The sequence below is a fragment of the Lithobates pipiens genome, unplaced genomic scaffold, assembly GCF_037356315.1.
Source record: "Lithobates pipiens isolate NorthernLeopardFrog02 unplaced genomic scaffold, aLitPip1_a1.2 Scaffold_3, whole genome shotgun sequence".
Classification (NCBI taxonomy): domain Eukaryota; kingdom Metazoa; phylum Chordata; class Amphibia; order Anura; family Ranidae; genus Lithobates; species Lithobates pipiens.
In genome coordinates this window covers 127,599,798-127,620,649 of record NW_027507790.1, presented here as the reverse complement: position 1 = coordinate 127,620,649, position 20,852 = coordinate 127,599,798, and the positions used below count along the sequence as shown (strand labels likewise).

General features: G+C 40.4%; 1 protein-coding gene across 4 annotated transcripts in view; it reads right to left on the bottom strand.

Moving 5' to 3' along the window:
- MCC (MCC regulator of Wnt signaling pathway) overlaps positions 1-20,852 on the bottom strand; it is a 523,846-nt gene that overhangs the window by 100,262 nt on the left and 402,732 nt on the right. For all 4 annotated transcript variants that reach the window (XM_077462268.1, XM_077462269.1, XM_077462270.1 and 1 more), the window contains 2 exons: positions 7,549-7,712; positions 5,419-5,625 (listed from right to left, as the gene is read on the bottom strand). In XM_077462268.1, coding sequence (XP_077318394.1) covers positions 5,419-5,625; positions 7,549-7,712 — 371 coding nt within the window. The remainder of the gene's footprint in view (positions 1-5,418; positions 5,626-7,548; positions 7,713-20,852) is intronic.

The following is a 20,852-nucleotide window of genomic DNA, read 5'->3' as shown; positions in this document are numbered from 1 at the left end:
CAACCAGCCTTATGCCCTGTACATACGGTCGGAAACTCAGACGGAAAAGGTCCGACCAGATTATTTTTTCGGAAAATCCGAATGTGTGTGGGCTCTGACGTTTTCTGTCGGTATTTCCGACTGAAAAAATTTGAGAGCAGGACCTCAAATTTTCGGACAATAAAATCCGATCGGACTTTTTCCTGATCGTTTGTAGAGAAGTCCGATCGGACAAAGTGCCATGCATGCTCAGATCAAATTACGAGACCAAAGCTTTTGGCTACTAGCCCCAACGTAGTCCCGTCGCAACAAACGAATGTCACATCACGTTCCTAACGATCGGATTTTCTGACACCTTTGTTCGACTGTGTGTATGCAACACCAGTTTTGGAAAAATTCCGACTGATTTTGTCGGAATGTCCGATCGTGTGTACAGGAGCTTAGTCTTAAGCTAGCCATATATTATAACAATTTTATTGTTCAATTTCCTTCAGCTTGTCCAAGAGCTGGCTTGATTGCATAGAAATTTCAAGTGTTTAGGTTTGACCTCATATTATATGGTTTTAGTAAATCTAAAAGAAATTGTACAACAAAATTGTCTAATGTATGACAAAGCAGCAGTTCAGAGACATATGTATATAAGTGTATTACTGAACACACAACTGCAGTTCAGATGGTGAAGAGGTGGTTTTCCAGTGTATGGCTAATCTAACTTTAAAAGGCTTCTTCATAGTTATGTTGCGGGATTTGGGGTTCCGGGAAAACAACATGTATCCTGTATCTTCTCTGGGGGAAACCTTTCACACTCCTCCACTCCATTCTCATAAACCAAAAAGCTGTGTTAGTTTAGAAGCCTGACGCTGCAGGTATCCTGCAGGAGGAAATGATTACCTCATTTACTAATGAGCCGTGAGAAACACACAAACACCATCATGCACATGAGTTCTTAGCAATTGCTCTGCAAAGCAGCACAATCTGTTAAAGGAATACATTAAACACCTAATTTAATTACATTTGCAAGAACAGAAAAACCTATTGAGAGCACTTCGTATGATTACTGATGTAAGCCAAAAGGAGCGGACCTATTGATCTATCAACTCTTTTTAACCAAATGTAACAGATTGATTTACCTATATCAGATAAACAAAATTTATTTTTGTTTTCTTTTCACACACTTCTGTGGATTGTGCGTAGCTGGCTAAAGAGCGAGCAGACCAAACTGAATCAATTGTGTTATTAAATAAATGCAAGGACCTGTGAGGTAGTATAGTATAAAACTGTTGGCTTTAGCAAAATAAAAAAAGCAGAGCATGGTGGCTCACCGGCTAGCACTTCATCCCTACAGCTTTGTCACACACTGTGTGAATCAGACAGATGAATAAAGACAAATAAAAAATGTAGAAAGAATAAAGATGGATTTGTTTGGGAAGCCTTGGGATCCCCCCCCCCCCCCCCCCATGGTTCCTCGCACAGCCTAGTAATAAGTGTTAATATGAGTGCAATAGGGATCTTTGCTTACATGCAATGCCTGTGAGAGGAGAGGTGAAGTGGGTCATTGAAGACCTAGCCAATTTTTTTTTTTTTTTTTTTTTTACCCAAATTGTTATAAGAAACACCTTCCCACTATTGTTAATTTGTTTTCTTTTTTAAATCATCATTTTAAAATCAGTTTGAATGCATTCCAAAGAAATGTCTGCATAGCTCAAAGCAACCAGATTCAGATTTTGGTTATCATGGGCAGCACAGATAGTATATCTTTCCAACATCAAAACATGATACGGTTAGTGCTCTTTTGGGGGGATGACTTTGTCCTACTCCTATGTTTTCTAATGGGAAAAAGATTTGGGTGGTCTCCTTAAACCACAAAAGTGTACCCAGATTTGGAACACAATTGTGAAGGTATCACTGAACTCATCATTTAATGAAGCAAACTATAAATTGTTTAGATGGTACCCTACAGACTGGATAAATCCATCCAGGGTGATTTGGACCATTGCTATTAAGATTGTGAAGTAGCTGGCACTTTAACACAAATATGGAGGGAGGGGGCCCTAGAATATAATGTATTTGGACCAGAGTTTATTTTGTACTGCGCTTTAGTACCCAAGAATCCCTATGAAGCTCTTCTGATTCTTAAACAACCTGGCTGTACTCTTGACCAAATTAAGCTTCTGACCTCGATCTATACAGCTGCCAAACAGACTTTGGTCAGAGACTGTTTAAAGGAAAGTTAGCAACCATTCTAGAATCTGTAGATCCACCAATATTTCTCCGAAAATTTAAATTACTCTCTATGGACAATTTAACCTTGAGGGTTGATGCGTCCTCTTGCGTGGAAACATCTGCGACAAGCAGACTCCAACTACCCATCCCGATAACCAAACTTTGCCACCTCCTTCTCTCACTTCCTGTAGATTCTCTCCTTGTTTATCTTTTCCTCAACTCTTCTCTATTTTATCTATTCTTTCTGTGTGTTATAAACCCTGTTTGCCTAGACCCAATACCACAGGGTGGTCCGCTGATGGAGGTTCCCCCACTGTAGCTCTATTGCTTCTTTAGTGGTGCACCAAGTTAACTGTTAACAGACCCCCAGTAAGGATGGGGCTGCAATGTGCCCACTCCACAGTCACTATATTTACCACCTATGCAGCTCTAGGGGACTTACAGAGCACCTGGATTTTGCCCATATATTCTATGCCATGATGCATACTTTCATATGTCTAAAATTCATTGCGTATCTGTGTACGGCCTATAAAAATTATTTTCAATAAAAAGAAACATGCTGACACAATATATAGTATATAATTTTATGCTAATAAAAAAACTACCTACAGCTATTTTCGTTCTATCTCACATAGCTTTAGCACAATTTTTGTAGCACCATAAGAGCTGAAAATATAAACACAGAACTGAATTTATATATAGCCACAAAATGTCTACCACACATCAGTCATGCAAAAATGACATATGTTATGACAGATGTCTGTTTTACAAGAAGATTACATGGTCCATCTCATGCATCCAACAAAAAACAGGCACCAATAATACATACCCATACTAAGAGGATACAATAGAGATAGTTATTTTAAGATAACCAGCCATGGCTAGCTGTGTATTTTGAAGTAGTATGAATGAATTATGATTTTGGACAGAGTTGGGACAAACAGACCATCATAATGCACATGGTAAGTATGTGACACAGCTTTTACACCAAAAACAATGATGGGTTATACTGTAGCTTACTAAATCTTAGATGTGGTAGCTGCTTTAGTTTTCACTTGGCAATTCTGCCAGTAAGGCAGGCCATACATTATGCAATTTTCTTTCCTTCAACCACAGGCTTATGGAAAGAAAATCGCTCGATTCAACCATCAACACAGTCGATGTTGATGGAGGAAACCCTCCCGCTGCACTATTGTAGTCTAAAGCCCCATACACACCATCAGATTTTCTGCTGATTTTTGTCTTCAGCTTTACCAAAATCATGTAGTGCAAGGGCCTGCCTGATTGCATACAAATTGAAACTCCTAAGGTTTGACCTCATATTATATGGGTTTGGTAAATCTGAAGGAAAAAATCTGCAGAAAATCTGATAGTGTGTATGGGACTTAACAGCAGGAGATCTCCCCGCTGTCATAATACAATTATCACTATAGTCATTATAACTAGATATATGGAGCTAAAGTTCTACACAGCCCACATGAAAGAGATGGACAAGCTGGTTGCACTGAAGTTGATATATAGCTCAAAGTACTAGCCTGCCCACTGATGGATCAAAATTCGACCTGTTCAGCAGGATCTGTATACTTAGCTATGCTGAAGGTGCTCCACTCTGGTCACATAATCAGGTACCAGCACTGGCTTTAGTGTAGAGGAGGAACAGCTGACAACGGTTGTCCCATAGAAAAGTGTTACTAACCCCAGGAACCCTGCATTCACTATATATGGTCTCCTACAGTACACAGAACATGGAAATGCAATTCTTTTTTGTAAATATAAACTGCTAAATAACTTTTCTCATCAGTAGTATATAGCAGTCTTGTTTTCATTCTCCTCCGACTGTCCTATGAGGCTGTAGGACCCCTGACGCTCTGTCTGGACAGTGCCGATTGGCCTTGTGCTGATCACATGCACCCCCTCCCACCCAAAAAAAAAAAACCTCTAGCAATACACACCAAACTGAGCATGTGCAGAGCCCCCCCAAAGTTCTGTACTATCAGGGGACTGTGGAAGAAGGGGAGAATCAGAGAAGACAGGATCAAACAGTCCTTTTACACAATGTGGAGGATTAGCCCCTAAGATTCCACAGCGAGTATAACAAGCATGCTTTTCTGCATATACAGACTAATTTTACTGTTGTGGGTTAAGTAACGCTTAAGCCTATGGATGAGGTCATTGCACAGACTCTGCAGCGGTTGTTGACAATCTCTCCTTTTCACTGAAGAGGCGCTGGGACCCGATCATGTGACCACACCAGAGCACCCTCATAATAGGTATACAGATCTTTCTATTACAGGGTATATAGAGTAGGTTTAAAATGGGTGTGGGAATAGATTAAAGTATAGTTCGTGTTTGACTCAACTTACCCTTTAAAAAAACATTTCACCAACCCCATTTCTAAGTGACCAAATGCCAACATGTCAAACCAGTCATTATAACTAGATATATGGAGCAAAAGTTCTACACAACCCTCATGTTTGCTGGGCATAGGCTCCAAGCCCTCCCAACCTTCTACTCAAGTCTGCCCAAAAGTAATTTAATGTGGCAGGAAGGTTTGCAGACCAAAAAAAATAGGAAGGTTATAGCATTGCATTTCACAGCAAAAGTCAAGGACTTGTATACAGCGACGGCTTGCCTTTATCTTTAGATTTACAAAATAATTTGACATGTTTATATTAGTTCAATGGAGATAACTCTACTTAATCATTTTAAATATATACTCAATTTGAACTTCCCCAGTTTACAAAAGGAATATTTTGGGCCATCTCAATCATCAATTGACATGGTAATAAGTACTCAGTACTCATGTACACTTTTGAAGTGCTCATTACAATTCTAAATAAATCCCAAGAAATTCTCTGTAGTGGATTCCGGATGTTTTCCGTTTCTGCAGAGATCCTGCTGCAAATATGAGCATTGACCTATTGTGGCAATCCCTACCATTATCCAAAAAGCCCCCTCATATGGCAATTGTACTGTAGGTAATTATCATGAGATCGGCCAGGGACAGATATATAAAAAAAAAAGGTACAAAAAGCACATTTGTTGGTACAAAACCGGTGCTAAGAGAGTCATTTAAGATATGACATTTGGCCTAACCTATGCTGGAATCTGTTCGTAAGATTGTAACAATAAACCTTTGAATTTACTGGCATACGGTCAGCTATGCACTCCAGTGTGACAGTCACCTGTGCATGCAGTAACGAGCACTGCTCTTACCCTTCTACGAAGTCTATCTCGCTCTTCTCTAATAGCATTCATCGTAGACTTGGTCCTGTTGAAGTCTTCTTCTTTGCTGCAAAGCATAGCAGTAAGGCTTTCATTCTCTTCCCGAAGTCCAGCCAGCTCCTTCTCCCATCGCGACCTTTCTTCTGCCAGGTTAGGATACAATTCACGGCCCAGGACCCCTTCTATTTCCTCCACCGTCTTTCCATAAAAAAGGAAAAAGGAAAAAAAAAAAACAGCTCATTTTACAACGAAAATTATTTCTTGCAAACAAGTCCAGTTACAAGCATCAGCAACGGCATCATAAAATCCATGATCATCTGCTAGTGCTGTCGATTTCACTGTGCTTTCTTCCATACATGTTAAACTTTATGAGGCTAATTTATTAAAGGATACCTTTTGACACCGGCTCTTTTTCACAACATAGCCAAACATGTTCAACAGCACCTATCCTTTGCACAAGGTTTACTTTGAAGCCCATTTACAATATAGCTTTTTCAAAATTACCCTTGACCCATACATCCTCATATTGATTAGTGGTTCCAAATTAATAACTACTGCAGTAAGGAACAGACACAAAAAGATACACTCCGTATCTTTACAAATAACTGTTCTGTTTTATTATGATGCAATTGAAAGTTTTTAAACAAATGATTACGTAGTTATCACATTAATATTACAATTGTAGGTTTATGGTAACAAGGGCATTACATAGGCAGGCTAATTCTAATCAGGTCTCAAAAGAATGCAAATATATACTGAAAACATTATTAGTGCCACGTGCACAGTGAGGGCAGTGTGCAATACATACAAAATGGAAAAAAATTATATACAGAACTTACAAAATTCCATTACAGGGAATAAAGGGTAAAAGACCCTCAAAAATACCCAGTGCAAGAGGAGCAATATATATGAACCGAAGGTGCAGTTCTGCCTATACTGAGCCCCTAGATCAGTGATGGCGAACCTTGGCACCCCAGATGTTCTGGAACTATATTTCCCATCATTCTCAACTACACTGCAGAGTGCACGAGCATCATGGGAAATGTGGGTGCCAAGGTGCCATCTGGGGTGCCAAGGTTCGCCATCACTGCCCTAGATTAATGGTTAAAGTGGACAGGGATCCACAATGGGTAACTGAGTTACCCAAGTCCACAGGGACTAAGAATCATGCAGAGTAAAAAGCTAGAGAAACAGATATCTATGTGAGCAGGATGGATCAAGGGTGACAGATAACACTAGACAGAAAGGGACATTTTGAGGTTAAGTTGTGGGATGAATTTGGGGTCAGGCACTACAACTAGTAAAGCCAAGAAACAGAGAAATTACAGTTAAAACAGAATGCTTTAGATGTTGTCAGTGAGGGAAGATGGGATGAGCACGATAGCTGCCTGTCTGATCATAGAAGGTACAGTATGAAGTATGGTATTACAATACATTGGATGCAAAGGATATCAGAAAAAAAATAAGGAAAGCATAAGTTAAGCAAGGAAAAATTAAAAGAGTTAAAAGAAAGCGAGAGAATGATATGCATGTGTTGTGTACAAATGGGAAAAATGTAAGCGATTTTAGAGATATTTGTGTGTGCGTGTGTGTGAATGCTGGACCCTTAGTTCTAGCTCTCGTGTGTCATGTATGCAGATGTGACCCCTTCCTTTGCACTCTCATGAAAGAATGTGGCTGGGATGAGAGGTCAGTGATAATCTGGAAGGACACCATGCCAATTGAATTTTTTTTTTAGACAAAACATTTATAACAAAATGTCCGGGTCACTATACACAAGTTGACAATGCCACTGTGCAATCTCACTGCAGAGGGAACAACGCTGTCATTTTGTAAAAGGAAGTGGAAAAATTACAGATCAACTGGCAGGATAAACAAGTAATAAAACCACATTATGGGAGAGCTCAAAAAAAAAAAAAAGGCAGCGTTAATCCTAGTGACAAAAGTATTCATTATAACAATATTCCAACAAAAAAGCAAAGAAAACATCAAATCAACACAAATAACCATTGTACAAAAATATATGCAGGTATATTAGCTTAATTATTTTATTTCAATTGTAATACAGGAAATTCAGCAATACTGGAAATTTCTTTGCAATAGAAAACCAAAATGTATTACCTTGATAGCCAGGTCACAGTGCTCGCTGGCAGTTGTGAGCTGCTCAATATGTTTGTCCACATCTGCCACTGTTAAATTACAGCTGCTCTTCTTCCGCCCACAAACCACATTTTCTAGGCCTGTTAATACCCTCTGCAGCTCAGAGTTCAGGTCACTGCAAGTTTCTGTTGAAGGAGAAGAAAATGGTTAAAGGAACTATACAAAAAAATACTATTAAAATTTTACATTACAGCTAAATACCGGTAGATGGATTTCTTGGAACCGGACATTATTATGAACTACAAGGAAACTATCTTTCTACTTCCTGAGAGCTGACTGCCTGCTATAAGCAAAATCAGCACCAAAAGTTAGAGGAAAAAAATTAATTGAAGAAAATATGTTGTACAAAAGTTTTACTTCTGCAACTGTCTCCCAGGGCTATAAGGAAACCACAATTGATTATTATTTTTTTTATACAAATTAGGAAAATCATTTTTAGCAATGGATTGAAATGGAAAATGTATTAATACCATTAAATACAATGGCTTGAATAGCCATTATAAATGTAACCTTATTTTGTTAACAAAAGTTAAAAAGTATGTCAAGTCAAACACATTTTTTCTAGTTTTGGTTTGTTATAGCGTCTACAAAATGGAGGATAGTTTTATGCCATTTTTATTATTATTTTTTATTAGTAATGGCGGCGATCTTAAATTTTTATCGGGACTGCGATATTATGGCGGACACACCGGACACTTTAGACACTATTTTCATTTATACAGCGATCAGTGCTAAAAAAATGCACTGATTACTCTATAAAGGACACTAGCATTAACTAACCACTAGAGGGCAATCAAGGGGTTGTGTCTTGGGAGTGATTCTGTGTGTGTGTGCGTGTGTGTGGGCTTCTATACACAAGAGCGATCACTGCTCCCGATGAGATGGAGCAGTGATCTGTCATATCACTAGGCAGAACAGGGAAATGCCTTGTTTATGGCAGATGTATGCATGCTCACAATGCTGCATCTTAAAGGGGACTTGCCTGTATGCCCTTTTGCCTACCCGTGCCAATCTGCCAACGTATATCGTCGTGCGGCGGTCAGGAAGGGGTTAAACATGGTGGTGTTGGAATGCTCGTTTTAACAACAATGTAAGATCTTGAAAAGTAGAGTTCCTCAGCTTTTTATTTTGCTGCTCATGCTGTTCCTAACAGTGAGAAATAGGTGATTGCAAGTATGGAAAAATACCTGGTGAACCTGCCAGAAACTCAGCGAGCTCCTAATTTACTGCTGTTGGATGGTAATGCCGACGCTGTTACACTGAAATCCCCAGCAGCATTTGCAGCCCCACTCGAGTCCTTGCAGCCACATGCTGAAATACAGAACTTGATCTATCCCAATCCTCTGCCTCAGCATAAAATGCTGCCTCAGCAATGTGTATAAAGGGTTCTTGGAAGATGTAGTACTGGAGGGTGTACCCATGTCAATAAAAATTTATGTAGGGCACCCTGCTGATGCCTCCTTCCAGAAGCTATTCCTGCTAAAATTTTACAAGCCTAGTGATGACATCACAAGGAGTAATAAAAAAGCAGACTCTTTATACAAAAACAGTGTTAAAGAAAAAAAAATGGACATGCCCTAAAAAGGGAAAGGGAGTTTGAGGTAACTTTGGGTCTCGATATCCCTTTTAAATTTATTCTCAAATCTAAATGAATAGAACTAAAAGGAGATACTCTAACTATATACTAAATATACTGAAAACCAACACCAAGGGCCTATTCACACTTGTGTGTTAGCACACAATGCACCTGTTCTACAGTGGGTACAGAAAAGTATCACCCCATTTCACATTTTGTTGCCAACCATAGCTGATTGTTTGCTTCAGTAGCACTACCAGGGACTGGAATGCTCCAGGAAAGTTCTTTTCATGCTGAACTAATCAAAAGGACCACAGATGATCACAGTTGAAAGTCAAATGGCTTTGTGTGCCATTATGAAAGTGATTAGCTTCACCTGATTGAGATTGCAAGTCATTTTTAGGAGGGGGCGATTCTTTTGTACACCCACTCTATATCTGCGCTGTGTTGTCACCCCAATGCATTGTACAGTAGAGTGCAACATACAATGCAGCACATCACAAAGAACAAACACTGTGCAACATAATACAATGCAACAGCTAACTTGTGAATCAACCCCAAAACTTATATACATATAAGCCACATACAAATACCTCCCCTCCCATCTGGACAGTCTGTAGGTGATAGCTAAGGATACAACTCCACTTTACTGTTGCACAAGAAAGTCACAAATGCGTGATACTGATGGCAACACAGGGCTTCTGAGCTAGAAAGAACCAAGGGCCGTAAAAGGTGTAAGAAAAAAAAAAAAAAAGTAAGTCCCACTACAAACATCTTTTCCATGAGAACATAACCTTGGAAACTGCCTCCACTTTTACAGCAAGTAGTAAACGTGGCATTCCACTACAGGCCAGGTCTTCCTCTAATATAAACTCATCACTCACAGGGATGCTGTCAAACCAATAAACCTGGAAGATTTAGTATCTGAAGGTAGGGCTTAACCATACAAGTGATATTTAATTGCTTCCCAGCATTAGAAATGTGATAACTATCATCAGGTTTTATTTATAAAGTCACACTACAATAGTAAAAGAGTGATTTACAGACTCTATACAAAAACAAATACAAAGACCTGATCACAAGAGTAGAGGAGGATCTTAATCCATACATACTTGTAGAGATGGTAAAAATCTGAAGGAAATGGCACTGGATAGCGGTTTGTAACTTGGCAATATAAACAGTGATAATCCTTTACTGTAAACATGTGCTCTGCCCATGCAGGGCTCCCCTATCCTTCCATTTACACAGAGAAGGAAAATGAAATATCCAGTACTTTTAGGAATAGGGGAGTACGTGACTCATTCCTCTTCTTCACAAGTGAAAGCACTGATTGGCTGCTTAGGCACCCAAAACTGTCACACAGGGGTGGGAAGAGTCCTCCAATTGCAAACTGGAGCTTACATAGTACTGCAATGCCTCGCTCCCAAAGGCAAATGCAATGGTTGGGAAATGGAGACTCCACAGTATGTGCAGCTTATGGATATGACAGAGAGTTTCTTTACTTTAAAAGGAGCCCTGGGGATGAGAGAACATGTAGGCTGCTAATGCTGACTATTTTTGAAAATGTTAGACTGGCTATCATTTACTGATGAATGAATGTAGTCCCTGTATTATTTATAAAAAAAAAAAAGAAAAAACTGAAGTTTTTATTACAGTGAATGGAGACGTTGGACTTGATGGTATGAACAGTTTTCTTCCCTTACAAATCATGTTACAAACGTCACATCGACATCATCGGCACATGCACACTGACACAAACTGAAGCAATGGCACATATGTGAAGTTGCTTCAGTGGTTGTGCAGTTACCGCGCTTATGCGCGGGAATGACATCATGCCATGAAATCCGTAAGTAACCCCCCGAGAGTGATGTCGTAGGTCGATGCTGTGTACAGGCATCTCAGCGAGGGCTTTGATCTCAGATGAGTATTACATAACGAGCTAGTATGCTTGGCATACTAGCTCATCATGCCTTTGTCTTGCAGGTGTTAGTTTTTTGTTTTTGAAAGTGGATTTACAACCACTTTAAGGCTTTTTTTTTTATAATACAGAGACTACATTCTTTTATCATTGGCCATAATGATGATAATTCCAAACAGTATATGGGATGAGAGAGATTTGTTCAAAGATTTCTGTACAGGCACTTAACACATAGCCATCTCAACCCAGTTTATTTATTTATTTTTTATTAGGAATTTTAGGAAGAAGTCTACTCGTGTCTTTCTAGAGCTCTGCTATAATTGTTTCAAAGATAGGCCTCACAGGGCAAGAACATCTACTCTAGCAGCAAAATGCTTGTGGAGATGACTTAAAAGCGGAGTTCCACCCAAAAATTTAACTTCTGCTTTAAGCACTCCTCGCCCCCTTACATGCCACATTTGGCATGTAATTTTTTTTGTGGGGGGGGCTTCATTAGGAGGGGGGATTACCTGTCCCACTTCCTCCTTCAGCCCCGGGACCGCCAAGGCGACTCCTCCTTTCTCTTTAGGCGGGCCCTCCCTCTAGGCGATCTCCTGGGACACGTGACAGGTCCCAGGAGATCACCCGTGCACTCCGGGAGCGCAGCGCGACTCGCACAAGCGCCGTGCGTGCCCAGCCGTGAAGACGAAAGTCGTCATGACCAGGTGCCCAGAGTGGCAATGGAGACATCAGCGGAGAGGAGTGGGAGAGGAGTGACGCTCCATTAGGCCGCATCGCTGGACCGTGGAACAGGTAATTTTCTGTTTTTTAAAATGACAGAACATAAAAAGTCTGGAACTCCACTTAAATTAATTTGGACCCAAATTTGGAGGAGGAGATGGGAGTTGCTATACATGGCCTGACAAAATCAAGCACAGCAGATTTTAGAATTGGTAGAGACAACTAACTGGGTCAGGTAGTGATTAGGACAGAACCAATTATTTCACTTGTTAGCATCCAAAGCATTCATTATGGCATTTCATTTTTAGGCACATTGCAACAAATTGTACTACTTGTGCAATGTTAATAAGTAGTCAGAGAGAAGATGATGCATAACGCAAATCAAGTAAGCATGGAAAGATCCTCTATTTAAAAGATAATTCTAAGAGAGTGGTTCATCATTAAATTACATGGGGAGGAGATCTCAAGTCCCAAATCTGTGAATAAACTTAATTATGAAAAAAAATAAAAAAAGATAAATGTAAATCTCAACCCAATCAATACAATCTCATATTAGATTTAACATGTAAATGTTAATTCAGGCCCTTGTTTAGGCACTTCTTGTTACAGGATAACATAACGCTCCTCTCTCCCATAATGTCTCCTGCATTGTGATCCATCACATTCCCCTGGTAGAGACTACAAAACAGGCCTGCTGACCTTTGTCCCAATCAGATCGCTAGAGCAGAGCAATAATGAACAGTTAATGCTGGAGCAAGCGCATACAGTAAGGTGGCTAAAGAGGCTGGAAAAGATCAATGTCACTTACATATATACAGTGCCTTGCAAAAGTATTCAACCCCTTGGCATTTTTCATGTTTTGTTGCCTCACAACTGCGACTTTACATGGATTGTTTGAGCATCAGTTAATTTGCAGAACAAGTCCACAACTGTGAAGATTTTTTTTTTAATTGTGAAGCAAACACAAAATAGGACAAAAAAAAGAAAAAAAAAACAGAAAAAGTCGATGTGTGTAACTAGTCACTCCCCAATACTTTGTAGAGCCACTATTTGCCTCGATCACAGCTCCAAGTCACTTTGGATAAGTCTCTATGAATTTGCCACATCTTACCACTGGGATTTTGCCCATTCCTCCTTGCAAAACTGCTCGAGCTCCTTCAAGTTGGATGGTTTTCACTTGCGAACAGCAATCTTTAAGTCTGACCACAGATTTTCTATTGAATTGAGGTCTGGGCTTTGAATAGGCCATTCCAACACATTTACGTTTCCCCTTAAACCACTCAAGTGTTGCTTTAGCAGTGTGTTTAGGGTCATTTTCCTGCTGGAAGGTGATCCTCCATCCTAGCCTCAAATGACAGAGTGGTAAAGGTTTTGCTCAAGAATATACCTGGATTTAGCATCATCCATCTTTCCCTCAACTCTGACCAGTTTCCTTGTCCTGACTGCTGAAACACATCCCCACAGCATGAGCCAGACTTGGCGTTTTTTTTGATGGCCAAAAAGTTAAATTTTTGTCTCATCAGACCAGAGCACCTGCCTCCATACATTTTGGGTGTCTCCTACGGGCCTTTTCACAAACTCAAAATGTGCCATTTGTTTTTTGCTGAAAGTAATGGCTTTCTTCTGGCTACTCTGCCATAAAGCCCAACTCTATGGAGCATACAGCTTATTTTCGTCCTATGCACAGATACTCCAGTCTCTGCTGTGGAACTCTGCAGCTCCTCCAGGATTACCTTGCATCTCTGTGCTGCCTCCCTGATTAATGCCCTCCTTGCCCAGTCCATGAGTTTAAGTGTGTGTCCGTCACTTGGCAGGTTTGCTGTTGTACCATGTTCTTTCCATTTGTTTATGATAGATTTGATGGTGCTCCTAGAGATGATCAAAGATTTGGATTTTTTTTTTATAAACTAACCCTGATTTGCACGTCTCAATAACATAGTCCCTTACTTGTTTGGAGAGTTCCTTGGTCTTCATGGCAGTGTTGGGTTACTGGTGCCTCTTGCTTATGTGTTACAGCCTCTGGGGCCTTTAAAAAAAAGTGTGCATATGTAATGACAGATCATGTGACACTTAGATTGCACACAGGTGGACATCATTTCACTAATTATGTGGCTACTGAAGGTAATTGGTAGCACCAGAGCTTTTTATGGGCTTCATAGTAAAAATGGGTGAATACATACACATGCCAATTATCAGTTTTTTATTTCTGAAAAATAGTTTTATGTATATATTTCTCTAATTTTACTTCAACTTAGACTATTGTGTTTTGATCCATCACATATAATTCAGATTAAAAAAACATTGAACTAAAGGCTGTAATGTAACAATATAGGTAAAAATAATCCCAGGAAGAAGTCAGAGTGACGAAACATGTCAGGGGGCAGGGCTACATGGATACTAACTCCATCGACATAACACGCTGGCGTTTGTGACTCGTATACCATTGTCGGGAGCAGGGACTGCAAAGTGGGCGAGTTTAGGCACACACTTTGGATCAGCTGTGATCGCAGTGTACCGCTTGGCTATTTGTTTACATACTTTGCAGCACATGTTTTTCACACGCATGAATACTTTTGCAAGGCACTGAAAGAAAAGCATTAAAATGCTTGCAAAGGCAGGTGTTTTTTTTTACCTTACTGCATGCAGCTTCCGCCACAGCCACCCCCCCCCCCCCCCCAAATATGATCCAGCGCTGTGAGTGAGAGCTGAGGCTCTCTTGGGTTTCTTGTTCTTGACTGGCTCAGATACAGCCCTGTTGCTGTCAATAAGAGCCAGTGAGGTGGAAGCGGGGGCGGGCCAAGCCTGCTGTCTGTGTGTCTTATACGCACTCAGAATTGGGCCCAGGAGCAAGGAAACACAAGTGCCCCCATAGCAAGTGGCTTACTATGGGAGCATTCAGTGCCGGCGGGGGACTCAAGAAGATAAGGATCGGGCTGCTCTGTGCAAAACCATTACAAAAAGCAGGCAAGTATGAAAAGTTTATTATTTTAAAACAAAAAGTGGCAAGCCTTACTATTACTTTGACCACTTGACCCCTGGAAAGTTTCACCCCCTTCATGACCAGGGCATTTTTTGCTATTCAGCACTGTGCTACTTTAACTAGCCATGCAACACTGTACCCAAATTAAATTTACATTGTTTTATACACAGAGCTTCCTTTTGGTGGTATTTGATTAAGCAGGGTTTTTTAATTTTTTATTATAAGCAAAAAAAAGCAACATTTTGGGGAAAAATACTATATTTTCTATTTATGTTAAAAAAATAAAAAAAAATAAACCAAATAAAAATCTGATGTTTAGGACAAATGGTACTCTGATACATCTTTGATTCCCACTCTATCACACTTCACTCTCATCCCCATTCTCGAGAACTATGGTGAACTATGCGAGAACTATGGTGTATATACTGGAATTTATGAAGCTATGACGCAATACTGGTAACGGCGATCAGCGACTTGTAGTGGGACTGTGATAGTATAGCAGGCAATCTGGCACTAAGAGAAACTGGCTGGGAGGTACACTAGCTGACACTAATACAGTGATCGGTGCCAATACTGTACACTGTCACTGGCTGGGAAGAGGTTAACATTTAGGGGCAATCAAAAATGGGTTAACTGTCTTCCTAGCAATGTGTGTATTATGTGCTGCTTTTACTTTACAATGGAGCTTTTTTTTCTTCCAGCTTTGTGGGGAGAAAAAACAGCCAGATTTCTGTTCTATGTACACATTTGACTGGACACAGCTGGTTGGCTAAAATAAGGTGAAAACTTGTGCGGTGTACAATCTCAGCATGGGTCAGCAGGGGGTGGGCATGCGTGTGACTGCAGATCCAGAAGCAGGCAGTGACTAATATATATTATAATATATATTGTGGCAGAGCGTTGCCTTGCCAGGGTCTAGGAGGATGTGGCCCAGAATTCTCAACCAGACGGGTTGTGGGGCTCCAGGGAGCTTGTAACATGAAGAGGAAACTGGCCTTTGAGTTTCCTCAGTGTTTTGTAAAGTCCACTTTGGAACCTGGAGCTCAGGGATTTCTGAGAGATCCGGGTGGGATGAAATCACTAGACCTGGGTCCTGATTTTGAGAACAGCCAGAATACTGATTAGTCAGGTGTGTGCTGGGCTTTTAGTAGTAACCTGACCATGGTTCTGGGCTCCACCCCAGCAGATAGGAAGTCCGAATACCAGGATTCAGGAGGGATCCACGGGGGAGCCAGTGCTGCAAGAGGCTGTTAGCTTTGTGTACCAAGGTGGTCACTGAAACAGTCTATAGGTGACAGAAAAGGTCCTGGCATGTAAGGCCAGAGCAGCAGTGCTGCAAGTGAGAGCCAGCTAGGCTGAATGTAGTTTTGTTAATGAAAAGGAATGCTGAAAACCATGAGGAAAACTTTGTTGAATTTCTTTTAATAAAAATGGGCAAACAAAGCCCTTAAAAAGAAGAACCAGCGAGTGACGGCATCCTTCAAGCTCTACATTTGATGCTAGTCTTTTACATGTGTGTATATATACACACACACATATATATACACATATACACATATATACATATACACACACGACTGCCCATGCTGCCCCGCACCAGTAAATGTACAGCGAGTCAAGTGGTTAACAGTATTTTTGGAACAACATGGCAGTTGCTTATGATATACAGCTGTTTAGCAAACTAAATGTCAGTTAAGATTTAGACCCACTTTAAAATAAAGAAAAAAATTGTATATTTTTTATACTGAAGTTTTTCTAATGAAAAAGCCACCTTCGTGATAGGTGTACTGGTGACCATCCCTGGTGAATCTGCAGAATTGCACACAGCTCTTACAAAAACGTTCCAGAAGAATATCAACAGCGATTAATATTTTAATGCGGCTTTCTTCGAAATAAGTGCCCTTCACGGCATACTAAAACAAAATGGGTAACTAATAGGACTTGATGTATTCTTCAGTACTTCTTAAATTCCCAACATGACAAAAAGGCATCTGTGCCCTTTGCATTCTTGCTGTAATATGCAAGATTCTTGTCAGCCTCCCCCCAATTCAACATGTATAATGCAAAGATCTGTGCACAGCATCAGCTTAGCTGTCATCACTCCTCTCCATCTGTTAGACTTTTATTGTGGTTGTCTCTACTGTAATCATGGAGCAGGGTGGCCCCACAAACATTACAGAACTTGTAATAACCTCAACCCTGCTGCCAAAAAAACAGTATACAAAATAGTGCGTTGGGACCGCGGCGTGATGGGGCTTGTGCTGGAACAATTGCTACATTTACCTTCATGTTTTATTGTCAAGAATGAGAAGATTAAAAAGCCAAGTGTTCTTCACAAGAAATGCCAGCCGAGAAGGGCAGCCAACCATAAACCTTTCAGAGAGTACACAAAGCTCAGATAATGTATCGCTTATATGGTTTAATCAGTGCTGGGATTGTTTTCTTTATCCTGATACTGGAGGCTAAATTGGATAGCTAATCAAAGTAAACCTGATAATCTTCATATTGTGAATCCTTTCATATTTCATTATAGCTAGAATAATTGAGAATTATATAAAAAACAAAACAAAAAAAACGTAATTCTCACAGGCTTAATCAACCACTGAAAGTGGCTATATTTAAAGTCGTTCTAAAAGCAAAAGGTTTAGTTTTACCTTAATGCATTCTCTGCATTAAGATAATAAAAAACCAGTGAAGGACCCCAGAAGAGGAGAGCAGGGCAGCGCTGTGCAATATCATTTCAGAGAACGCGCAAATATATGTTATTTTAATAAAAATAGGTTGTATAGGAAAAAATGGAAATACGCCAAGAGGACTGCCACTATAACCATGCAACTTTCATTAGCACCTTTTTGCCCCATAATTTGCACAGCTCTCCATATCTGTCCCTCGGCTATTATCCTGTGAGTTTCAGTTGAAATAGAACACAATCATGGGGGAAATGAGAGGGAGACTCCATAGAATGTTATACCCATAGTTGCCAACGGTCCCGAATTTTCCAGGACATTCCCGGGATTAGGACATTTGTCTTGAATTAATTTTGTCCCGGGAAATGTCCCGGGAAATTCAAATTCCCCGTTTTTCTATGCTGGCCGATAGAGGTCCGTGGCCAGCGGAGACAATGTCTCCGCCGGCCGCCATTTTAATGAAGACCAGAAGCTGGTCTTCAATAGAGATGCTGCGGCGCCGGCCACCCCCGCTGCCAGTGTGCGTGAAGTGCAGTGGGCGGCATAGTTCAAAGTCTCCGCGCCAGTCAGAGTCTGGATGTCGGGGGGGCACCAGATGTTAGGAAGGGCTCCGCTGATGGACACAGATGTGAGGAAGGTACCTCTGATGGGGCACCTGATGGCAGGCAACGATTATGGTGAGTTGAATGATTTCATTTCATATTACAATGTAATAATAGAAATATGGTGTCAGGATGATTGAAGCACATTAACAATCATGGCGCCGGGATGATTGAAGCGCTAACACCAGGTATTTGGTATCTTTATCTGCCGATTGTCAAACTCTGTGGTGTAGGATCGGGGGGCTGCTGTCCCTCCATCCCTCCACCCCCCCCGCTTCCCTCTCCATCCCGCATTCATCTCCGACACTAACCCCACCCCTTTGAGCCACGCCCTATGTAAGCTATGCCCACTATTTTACGTAAACCACACCCATATTTTGCCATGGCGCGCTGTGCGCACCGCATTTTCACCTTTTCCTATGCCACACCTATAACCGCATGCCTCGCCCCCTAATTATAACAACCCCGCCTACTGCCAAAAAAGTGTCCCAAATCTTTTTTTATAATGTTGGCAACTATGTTATACCCCATTGGTAAACTGTCTGTACATCTTTTAAAAAGCATAATTTGCTAATTTTTTATGAGCCATAATATAGCTATTAGCTAGTGATAAAGTCCTTATTCTAATCGCTTTTTTCAGATATCTCTATCACTACCCAAATGAGTATGACCCTCTCATTATTTATTTTTCACTGACTTTGGAAAATGTATAAAAGAGAGCTCCAACCAAATAATCGCACCGAATCTGCCTACAGCTTTAAAAAAAAAAAAAATTATATATATATATATATATATATATATATATATATATATATATATATATATATATAAATTTTTTTTTTAAAGCTGTAGGCAGATTCGGTGCGATTATTTGGTTGGAGCTCTCTTTTATACATTTTCCAAAGTCAGTGAAAAATAAATAATGAGAGGGTCATACTCATTTGGGTAGTGATAGAGATATCTGAAACAAGCGATTAGAATATGGACTTTGTTATCACTAGCTAATAGCTTGATGAATAGTTAGGCAAGCCAGCTGGTAAGTTTACAGACCATTTCCCAAAACAGACAGACTTGAATGTGAAAAGGATTCATGATCTGGATCGTGGCGGAACAAAAATTACCATGTATCAGGTTCAGTTTGGTGGTTAGAAAATGAAGAAAATCTGCCACTGAAATGAAAAATCTGTGATTTTAATGCTTTAGAGCGCACAGCTTTTATTCGATACAGACTTGAGGTTTTGGGGTTATTTGGTGACATACACTTTCATAGCAAAGAGCTGGTCAAAAGATTACCATGAATAAATACAACTGGATTTGCAAGTGGCAGGTTTGCTTAGTCAGTAGCTCAGCAATTAAAGTTGTAAACCCTCAAGGTTTTTCACCTTAATACATTCTATGCATTAAGGTGAAAAACCTCCTGTGATACAGCTGCCCCCAGAGCCCCCCTTTTACTTACCTGAACCCGGCCTTTCCTGTGACGTGGATGAGCACACCAGCTCCAGCCGGTGACTCGGGTGCTGATTGGATAGATTGTCAATCAAATCCAATGATGCGGGGGGGCGGGCCGGAGTCCTGCTGTCTGTGTCAATAGCACCCACATGTTTGCCCAGAGGGAGAGTGGCTCTCTAACAGGGCGATCGAGAAGAGGAGGAGCCAGGAGTGCTGCTGAGGGACCCCAGAAGAGGAGGATCGGGGCCACTCTGTGCAAAATCAACTGCACAGAGAAGGCAAGTTTTTTTTTTTTTTTTTTTTAATGAACCCTTACATATCCTTTAACCTCCCTGGTGGTATGATTATTTCTGATTTTAGGTGCTGAAAGCAGTCCAATTATTTTGCATGGAAATTTGGTGTTTTATATTGTAGGCCTGCAATTCTTAGGAATAACTCTCTTAAATCTGTTCAAAGAAGAGTCTAGTAGACATCCCGGGTATGATAAAGTTTATATAATAATAACAAAAATGATTCAATAATGTAATCAAATCCAAAAACACTGAAATTTGCTAATTTGCAGAATTGTCGCTGTCATTAGATTTAGTGTTTGATGACGGCTCTCCCCACAAATCGCTATCGCTCAATTGTGCAAGTGATTCTAATTTATTATTGCTGTTTTCTAGCTGGTCTAAAATCACTTTTGACATAAAGGGACACTTTTTAGTTGCTATGGACAATCTCCAAATTCCAGGCTGAAAAACACAGTATTTATAATATAAAAGTGCATGCAGGGCACTGGACAGACCACTAGGGACAAAGGGGGTGTGTAATTTTTTATTACAGTACTGTAATCTGTAAGATTACAGTACTGTATATGTATTGTGTATTTTTACTGTTTTGAATTTGGCGCTCATCTCTGCTCCCGAGCACCGTAACGTCGCAGGGAACGGAGCTCGGCGGCACTCGGGCACTGTGTGAAGGAGGAAGACGGCTCGCACACACAGCGGGGAGACATTGCTGGATCCAGGGGACAAGGTAAGTAAGTCTCCCTGTATCCAGCGATGCGGGTTACCGCTCGTGGTACTGAAATTCCAGCCCAAGCCAGACTCTGGATTACCGCCAGGGAGGTTAAGACAAAGCTAAATTTATGACAGATCTGTGGTGTTACTGCTTTCTGAACAAAAGAAAATAATGGACCTACGTCTAATATCTGTTAGGCTGGATTAGTAACACACACTAAATTATATGTAAACTCTTCTCTTGTAAAACAACCCACTCAGTTTAAAATGAAAATGAAAAGCAAAAGTTTTGTGTATACAAATAAAACATTATAAATAGCTTTTTTTTCCCT